This window comes from Polyodon spathula, chromosome 16, assembly GCF_017654505.1.
Source record: "Polyodon spathula isolate WHYD16114869_AA chromosome 16, ASM1765450v1, whole genome shotgun sequence".
Lineage (NCBI taxonomy): Eukaryota > Metazoa > Chordata > Actinopteri > Acipenseriformes > Polyodontidae > Polyodon > Polyodon spathula.
In genome coordinates this window covers 5384346-5394213 of record NC_054549.1, presented here as the reverse complement: position 1 = coordinate 5394213, position 9868 = coordinate 5384346, and the positions used below count along the sequence as shown (strand labels likewise).

General features: G+C 36.9%; 1 protein-coding gene across 1 annotated transcript; it reads right to left on the bottom strand.

Moving 5' to 3' along the window:
* Positions 1-713: 713 nt before the first annotated feature.
* On the bottom strand, positions 714-4918 carry LOC121328469 (RING finger protein 223-like). The gene is made up of 2 exons (XM_041273152.1): positions 4418-4918; positions 714-1588 (listed from the first exon to the last, which is right to left on the bottom strand). The coding sequence occupies exon 2, from the start codon at positions 1574-1576 to the stop codon at positions 923-925; it is 654 nt and encodes a 217-aa protein (XP_041129086.1). The 5' UTR covers positions 1577-1588; positions 4418-4918; the 3' UTR covers positions 714-922.
* Between the last annotated feature and the right edge of the window lie 4950 nt (positions 4919-9868).

Below are 9868 nucleotides of genomic sequence, written 5' to 3'. Positions count from 1 at the left end.
TTTTGGTTTGCATCAACAGCATTCAAACCCCATTTGAAATAGAATATATTACAACTACATTTTACCATAGCCTGTGTCGTTTTGGGTACAGGCACCTACACTGAATGCTCAAGATGTTACAGCATGCTATATATTGTTACTGGATGCTAGTAATAGTTCATTCTGATGCATAGATTATTAATGTTCTTTGGGTTTTGCATAGACCAGTGTGTTGTGTGACTGCACTGTGCAAGAACCATTTGGTTAAACACAGAAATTACCATCATCTGGAGTCAACAATAAAGAGCAAACATTTTGTTCAATAAAAAATTAAACTTTTAGCAGTACCAATGTTACGTTAACATATTGAATTGCATTCTGCTTTGTAGTTTTCCCATATACTTAATACATGAAATACTGTACTAGCAGTATGGCTTCTACTAGACTTATTTGTGTCGTTTCTTTGATTACATGATGTTAAGTAAAATACCTAAATTATGTTCATACAGTTTTTTTGTTTTGTTTTGTTTTTTAAATTATGTCTCAATCCTACAATTCTATTCGATGCAAAACCTTTAGCCATAGCTATAGGATATCAAAAGCTACACCCAGTAGGAAACAACCATAAATGTATAACATTGCATAGCTTGTATAGAATTGCAAATACTCTGGGGTGGTTTTCTAGTAATTATTATATATATATATATATATATATATAGATATATATATATATATATATATATATATATATATATATATATAGACAGACACACACAAAATAGCATGCTGGAAATAACCTGTCATTCAATAAAGTAATGCATCAGGTCAGCTTCAGGTTTCTAAACCTTACATACCAAATATTCTAATCACTCCCATAAGTTAAAGTGGTGCACTGCATTGAAGCACATGCAGAGTGTCCGACTGGCTGAGCACTACAGTGGTTTCAGTTCCTGGTGGGATGAATAGTTGTCACACTATTTAGAGATGCGTTTGACTTGCTAAAGCATCTAAGGCTTCCCGTAGTAAAGACGCACTGCAGGGGCCACAGTATGATGCACACCAGCATGATCATGAGTATGATGAAGAGGAGCAACCTCTTCCAGTCGTTCAGCAAACCACAGCGTGACAGGAAGCCACGAGAGGGTGCCGGGGCCGTTTCCGCAGTGCTCTCTGCCTTTGTAATCCCAATGTCTATGCAGATACAGAAGTCAGAGGTGCTGGAGTCAGGGGACTTCTTGTAGCACAGCATGGCTCCTTCCATCCAGACCGGCTCCTCCTGCTGAAGGTGGGCTGGGAGCTTGCAGAGGACTTCTTGGCTGGTGGTGAGCGCCGGTGGCCCTTTCTCTGGGATGGTGGTGAGATGCCTGCAGAAAGGGCAGGGGATGTGCCCGGTGCTCTGCTCCGTAGACACGGCCGACAGCAACCTGGCGAGGCACTCCAAGCAGAAGGTGTGGGTACACTCCAAGACTTTGGGGGTCTTGAAGATGTTGTCATAGGAGTTGAAGCAAATGGAGCACTCTGGTTGGTCTGGACTCTTCTCAGCATCTTCACCCAGAGAAGAACCTGTGTGCCACACCACCTGAGGCGACACAGACATTTTCTCTTTCACCTGAAAAAAACAAGGACAAAAAAACGGTTCTGTAAAAACTGAATTCTGAACAGGCGTTGACATCCCTACTGGAATCAGACACAACATGACCATCAAGCAGGAGCATCAAAGGCTCGAAGCTTGTTAGAGACAACTGGCCACACTACCAGCTTTTAAGTTTCTGAGGTACAGCAAGTGAAAGGAAATTGTGGATTTAAGCAATATTAGCACTGTTTCACCACATTTCTTATCATTTGTGTAGGACCAACAGCCAATCATATCTCGCTTTACTCCGTATGACTAAAGCCAAGTGTCAAGTACGATTACGAGAGGAACACAGGAGGGCTTTCAAAGTACTGACAATAAATCATTAGCAACCACAAAGGCCAGCATTTAGTATCACAGGTCACTTATTGTAACTTTCTGTATGAGCTGTGTCTGTTTTGGTTTTTTTTGTTTGTTTTTTTTGTAAATTTAGACCAGATTTATTGTTTGCCTGTAACGTCATCCGATACCTGCAATTCAATACATGGGCTTTAGATACCAAACTTATATTGATTCTAATAACTGTTAACCACTGTAAGTTTAAAGTTCATTTTTTTAAATTATGTTTGAACATATCACCTAAGATAACAGAGTAATGGCCAAGATGTATCACGGTTTTTACTTTAATAAAATGTTAAGTAACAAGCCCCTTATAAAAAGTATTTTGCACTGCTCAAAATACATTGCGTTACATTACATTATATAACACTGCAATACTGCATTAAAAGTTTGGTGTTGTGCTTTGAATTCTCTCTGTGGTTCAGGATAACAATGAACCATACATTTCAATGCACCTCTATTTCCGGTGTTAGTGCATGTTTACTGCAAGTGCCGGCTGTCTAAAAATGGTCCGATCCCTGTGAACACAAATATTTACTTTTTACCTCCTGTTCAAAACTAGTTTAAAAACTGATAAAACTTATTTGTGAGGCAGATTTTAGGCAGAGGCAGTTATAATTATTAAGCTTTGTATAGCATACATTGTTTTTCATTCTAAAGATGCAGCACACCAATAATGATCTGAAATTAGAATGCTATTAAAATATCTAGATTTTGTGTTTGTGGGATCTGTGCAAGATCTGTGCAAGCTTGTGGCCTAAACTTGAAACAACCATCATTAATTCAGAGGTGAAACCAGAAGTCCAGTTTCTTGCTTAAATGTTGTTCTATAAAAAGTCCAAGAGCTGTTTATATGCAGCAAGGCTTATATTACTGGACTATGGATACATAACTTTTGTTTCCCTCTCTTTCACCAAAGAGAACCACCCAAATACAGTTTCCACAAGAGGAGGCAGACAGTGGCTGCTTTGTTAAGGTGAGCTCACAGAATTTAACAGGCAAGCTGTAATGCGAACTACAATGAGGAAATCTCTAACCAGGCCAACACGGCACCCAGCAGAACGACAGCGTGTTCAAGCCGGTTCCAGCTAGATAACTCAGAACCTACCCAGTCTACTGAACTAGTGCAATGTGAACACAACATATAGGGCATTGAAATCAATACTGTCAACACCCTCAATGGAAAGGGCATGTAATAAAAACCCCACTAGCAAAGTCATGGCGGATTCTCTGCACGTGTATTGCACTTATACAGATAATGAGTTTCAGGTGCTTTACAGGTATATGTGAAAGCCATCTGCCAGATAGGGGGGCGCTCTTTCTTCTGGACCATAGCAGCATTGTGTTTGAAAAGCACCGTGCTTTTCTGTGGCTAGGTGATCATTTACAGAGCTATATTAACCCTATAAAAAGCTTTGTAAAGGGTTGTAGACGGTACTAAACGCTACTGCTCAGCCAGCGTAAACCCCTTCTGGTCATTTATTAACCAGAAAGAGTCTGCATATTTCAAACTATCAAAAAAAAAAAAAAAAATAGAAGCTGCAGAATGGGGAAGCTATCAGAGGGTCATGCAAACATGCAGTACACTGGGGACTGGGAAACAAGATATACATCTTAAAACAGAGAATAGACAGAGGTTTCATTGAGAATACACTATATAATTGTACTGCAGAGTAAAACTGTCTCAGTTTAATTGCATCTATGAAAATACTATTAGCAAGATAGAAACCAGGGCATTTATCATGGGCATGGGATGACAACCAAAATATTTAGTTGCTCAGCAAGCTACATACAACAAGAAGGATATCAAACTTGATTGTTTTACAACTATACCCCTGAGCAAATATTTAAATGGCTGTATAGAATGATTATTATTTTTTTCAAGCATATTCATCCCATATGGAAATGGCATACAAGTGTCACACACAATATGCTGATGTATTATGAAACTCATACTCTAAGTACTGCAGGGGTTCAATATTATATTGAACAATATAAAAATAACAGCTAAAGTAAACTGCACTTCTAAATAAACTACTATACTCTTATTCAAGTGTTACTGTAAGCATTCATTTCATTGATTCAAATACATTTCATACACTGTATCTCAAAGTGTGTATGTATGTATATATATGTATATATATATGTGTGTGTGTGTGTGTGTGTGTGTGTGTGTGTGTGTGTGTGTGTGTTGTCACACGCATAATCTCATTATGTTCTTTATTTAAATGAAGTATTACGATTTTGCCTTTAGATGTTTTCTTTATTTTATTCAGTTTAATGTAACTGAGGTTATGTTTCAAAACAGAGAACTTGGTAGCTGATACATTTATTCATTAATTATTATTATTATTATTATTATTATTATTATTATTATTATTATTATTATTAATCCAGTATTCATTTGGGTAAAATGTACAGCCAGATATTCTAAACTGAAATGTTTTATTATTATACAATTCATACCTGTACTTATTCAAACAGTTGAAACAGTTTCCCTTGACAACGTTCAGTTCCACTGCCGCTGTGCTCTCACGTTTCCTGCATAACTTCAAGTGTTTGTGAATCCAATGAAACTTTCATATTTTGGGAAAAATAAAAACATATATCACTATATATCTATATCCTTTTTATAATCTCCCTTTCCGATATTAGAATCTGAATGCAAACTCCAACTCGTTGTCTTAAATGTTTTTGTTTTTATTTTTAATGAAAAGTAAAAAAAAAAAAGAAAAAAAAAGTCTTAAAGAGAACCGACGCCTGCAGTTTGCTTGTGTACCCTACGGATGTTTGAATTGAATTCACCTGTGCGCCTCTGCGAGCGTCTTTTCAGACAATCAGTATGCAAATTACATTCAGAATGAGGTAGCGAGCTTTGCGCGCTGCAAGGAGTGTGGAAAAAGGGTTGGCGGAGCACGGGAGCACCCAAACAAAAACACACGATTTAGCGTTTGATTGGAGGAACCTTGCCCAAACAATAACCTCACCGAAGAATGGAATAGCTTTTTAGAGTTAATTATCTACTTACTGTTAAGGCTTGATGTGTGGTTTTAAAAAAAGTGTCCACATAGACGGCTATAGTGATGGAGTTCAAGCATATGCTCTGTGCCTCAAATAGTACACTCTGATCCATGTTCCTGTGTAACTATCAACACATTTAAATATAATCTACACGGTAATGCTTATTGATGTATTTTGTGTGTCTAAAGTATAATCTAAAACAATTAAGATAAACTAGTTTCATACGCATATTTAATTTGAAAACATTTTGTTTGCTGATCTTTTCAACATATTTCTTTAATTTTCAACGGCTGAATATCTACATCTTGTTTTTTTGTGTTGCTGATAACAACATGATAGCAGATGTGTATGTTATTTTAATCTAAATGTCTACAGAAGCAAAGTCTTTTGCAGAGTCAAATATATGACTTATTCTGTTATTACATGTATACAGTCCTATACTGTATACTTGACGATTCGTATAAAACTAACTACTGTATATATTTAGCTTAATGCTTTTATGGAAAAAAAAAAAAAAGTGAATAGTGAAACACAGAGGGTTCTATTGTCAAGGAAGTGCAAAATCATTTTTTTTTGAGGAAGTAGTCCAATTATCAAAGTTACTTTTTTGATTGCAGCATACTGTACATACTGTTTTTAAACTCCTAGATAAGTGAACGCAGTGTTGGATCGGTTTGAAGATTGATATACACATCCACAGCGAGGGTGGGGCAAACACACAACGTTATGATAAGGAGCTCCCCCAAAATACAGAAAACATCCACCTACTGGATATTAATAGACCGAAAAGCATTCTCATTGGCAAGCACACACATCATATCAGTACCAGGCAATTGTGAAATATATATTCCTAATCCACATGTTGCCATTGCTGGTAAAGCATTGGTCTGATGATGAATCTGCTAGGGTTTGCAGCTACATTAGAATGCTGTCCCAATGCAATTGTCTTTATTATGTCTTTGTTTTATATCACTCTTTGCCATATCTTTAATTATTCTGCTGTATGTTTGTTGCCACTAAGACCCTCGGTAAATTGATGTGCATTGGTTCTCCTGGTCAAGAATAATAATGTTTAATGCATGCAGATTTAGGACTAGATTAATTTAGCATTTGCAACAACAGCAAAAAAGTGTGAATGCTTCAATAATAACTCAATATTCTCCTTTAGGAAGGTGTTCCATAGTCAATCCTTCGGATAAGCTTCTTTATCTGTTTGTCAAGAAGTAACCAATAGTTTTATTGTGTTTATTGTAAACTGTCCCCTTATTTCGTATTGCCAAGCTTCTTATTCCATCTATAGGTTTTAGGACCTTTTTCCGCTGCTGTTGTACATTAGATGCTGACACACTGACCCTGCGAGCAGCATTGAGGATTAGCACTGTTGTGGCACACATCACTATGATGTATTCTGTGTTGGTCGCACTGGTAAAAGGGCCATTTGTACCTTCTTGTTTGAACCAATGTAAGACTTACCCCCTTTATCTCTCTGAACGTTATATAACTAACAAAATGAAGGAAAACGTTGGTTCTGGCAGGGGACGCATTTAAACCTTAGATCAAATCACATAAATATCAAGCATATTTGAGGCTCTTCCAATACCAGACTACTTCGAATAGCTAGTTTCTTATTTGTCCCTCAATAAACAATACATCCAATGATCAGGCAAGGAAAGGATCCTCAATCCACTACATTCTCGCTGTGTGCCTGTTCGCCTCCTCCTCCCCTGCCTCCAACTGATTTTTTGGCTTCGTCTAACGGGAGAGGGCAGCTATCCTGCCCCCCTGGCCATGGCTTCCCCATGGTCAGCCTCTCCACTTATCTGCAAGCTAACTTATGGGCAGGGCTACCTTGAAAGGTGAGGCTATAGGCCAATGAATGCAGTGCCAGATATGTGTATTGTAATAGTGTCGTCTAGTCTGCTTAAAAAAAAATAATCTTCTTGACTCAGAGTCTCTAATTCCTGCCAGTGACAGCCTGGGCCGTGATGCTATCCTGCTATCCTGTCACACATGTTTTCAACAGTAGCCTAATATACATATATATATATATATTATACTGCAGATGCTTCAAGTGTTTATGTTGTGCTATTCTGCTCTTCAATATATATGTTTACAGTTCTTCACTTTATACTGCGCTTACAATTGTATTTGTATTTATTCTCAAACAGACAGATTGTGAGATATAGGGGATAGGTCACACTGTAGATGGTAGTGAGATAACACATGTGTTCCTGCTAGTGACAGGTTCTGCCAATAAATCATAGGATGCAGACTGCTCTTTTCTCCCTGGTGTGTACTAATATATTAACCCAAAAATAAACAGTGTAAAACTGACTTAAATTGTTTACCTACTTTGGTACCTTCACTAACATTCACTAACTAAGTTGTACTTGGTTTAATATATATATATATATATATATATATATATATATATATATATATATATAATATATACAGTATAGACACACACACACACAGTAATCAGTAGTTATGAGTAGATCATAACAAAGACATTATTGCTCTGTATTATTATTATATTATATTATTACTTTTTATCAGTTGTTGGTTCCTGATCAGCACATGATTTGAAATCCACACTAAAACACACTGCTGGAGTGTGCAACCCTACATCTCCAACACAAAAGGGTACCCCTGCCCTCAATTCAGTGCTGCTCCAGCCTCTTACAGTAGACCACATTGAATAGAACTACAAGCTGTGACTAGTGTTCTTTATGTAACTGTCCTCTTGTCTTGTTACCAGGCAACCATTGGTTTTAAATTGCTCTCTTTAAACAAGATCATTCCGGTTCTAACAAAAAAAAGTTTGCTTTTGACTTGCACCAATATTAATTTAAATGTATTACTCGACTGCCTGCTCCGTTAACCTCAACAGATTAGTAGTGAGAACTGGAAGTGAACTGCTCTAGAAATGATGTATTGTATCTGTTATGTCTTTGGCTCATATCAGTTTATTGGTTTACTGATTGTTCCTGATTATGCACTACATGTGATAAAACCCTGTAACTGCTACTTCTTTGTGTGGTAAAATATTTATTACTTTTGGGAATTCAGCTGGTGTAGAGAATTCATAACAAAAAAATAATAATGGACCATCACAGCAATATGACACAAACAAAAAAAAATGAGAGCTTTCCTTTTTTTTTTGTAGAGGTCAGTGTGTCACAATCCTAAACACACCTTGCCATTCAGTTCTGAGACTGACCGTCCTTAGTCTTTCTGCAAATTTGCTAGGTGCAATAATACAATAGCAGATGTCTAGGAGAGACCGGCGTGCAGGTGCAGTTCTTATTGTAAATATTCCAGCGTACCTGGATGTAACATGCTATGATTTTAATTGTGATAGAACAAACCAGGCAGGTGTTGGAAACTCACAGAAAGTGGGCTCTACTGTGGGAACATTGTAACAGTACAGTGTATGATAACAGAAGATTGTTTGTCAGCAGGGGATTGTCTGTTAAATGAAGGAATGAGGATGTGACTCACGTTCTGTAAGCACTGCATGTACTGAAACAGCATAAAAAATAAAATTTATATGTAATATATTATATATATATATATATATATATATATATATATATATATATATATATATATATATATATATAGGACTGGTATTGGCAAATTACCAGTAATGTGTGCATGACTTTATTGCACTACAGCATTCTGTAATGTGGCACCATTGTCTAACACACAGAGCATTTTAATATCCACCCTCTACTGCACACAAAGGAGACATTAATATAATCAGAATCAGAGAGCAGGTGGTATTTTCAAAGGCAATTATAACCCATACACAGATAAGGCAAAGGTGAAGATGCCGAGATGCCGCATATCATGTTATTACCTTCTCACTGAACTCATCAACATTAGAGTCACCATGTTCCAAAGGTTGGGTTTAATGAGTGCACCAGCAATAAACCGCCGTTAAAACACCACACATTCAGGGACTTCTCAGTTTGCCCACCTGTGACTCTAACTTCACTCAAAGCATTAGAACAGTGTATTAAATACAGTATTGAGCAGGACATGGAACAGTGTAACTTCAGTTAAGATCGCCTGAGGCAGCAGTCTGTGGAGGTTACGGCTCTGAGGTTTTAAAATACATTTTCTTGCATTTCAGTAACGTTTACACAGCTCTCTTGGGCAGTTAAACTTCTTGTTATTCATACATTTCCTCCAATATTACAACAACAGAGCAGCCTAGGTCCGTGTTGGTCCGAAAACAATTATAATGCACCATGCTTTCTTTGCTGGTCAGAAAGTACCCTTCTATTTTGAATTTCATTCCAAACTGTGTGGGAAAGCGAATGACACAGGAGGTAAACATTTCCTCCATACATTCTAGAATGTGTACCAACAGATCTAACTAATGCCAGCTAAAAGCCATAAGGTCGTGTAAAATATATCAAAACGATGCAAATTACTAACAAATTTAACTAACCGTAAATGTGACTTTAAAATTTACATGTCAAATTGATTCCTGGTATTCACTCACTAAACCTTTGTTTAAATTCATCTTAAAATATTAAGCAGAACAAATAATTGTGTCCGTTTACAGCAATAGCTAACCTTACCAGCTGCTATTAAAATAGAGAATTCACAGTATCACAGATGCAGCAGGCTTAAAAGTCATATTCTAGGCAATACCGAATAAAAACCTGATGGTGCTTGTTTAACTCTGTGATTTAACCTCGTTAACATGTATACGTATAATGCAATGCCTTTACAATCGTTACAAATCAACACAAATGAATATTTCAATTGGTAGAGGGACAGTGTCTAGTTCCCTACAAAAAGCAACACAAAAAAATACAATGAAATACATCAGACACTGTCAAGGTGGCGTGGCTGTAGGTAGAAGCTCTCCCACTTTCA

What these genes read in the sequence shown, in the direction of transcription:
- LOC121328469 (XM_041273152.1), bottom strand. Translation starts at nt 1,576, where the DNA reads ATGTCTGTGTCGCCTCAGGTGGTGTGGCACACAGGTTCTTCTCTGGGT.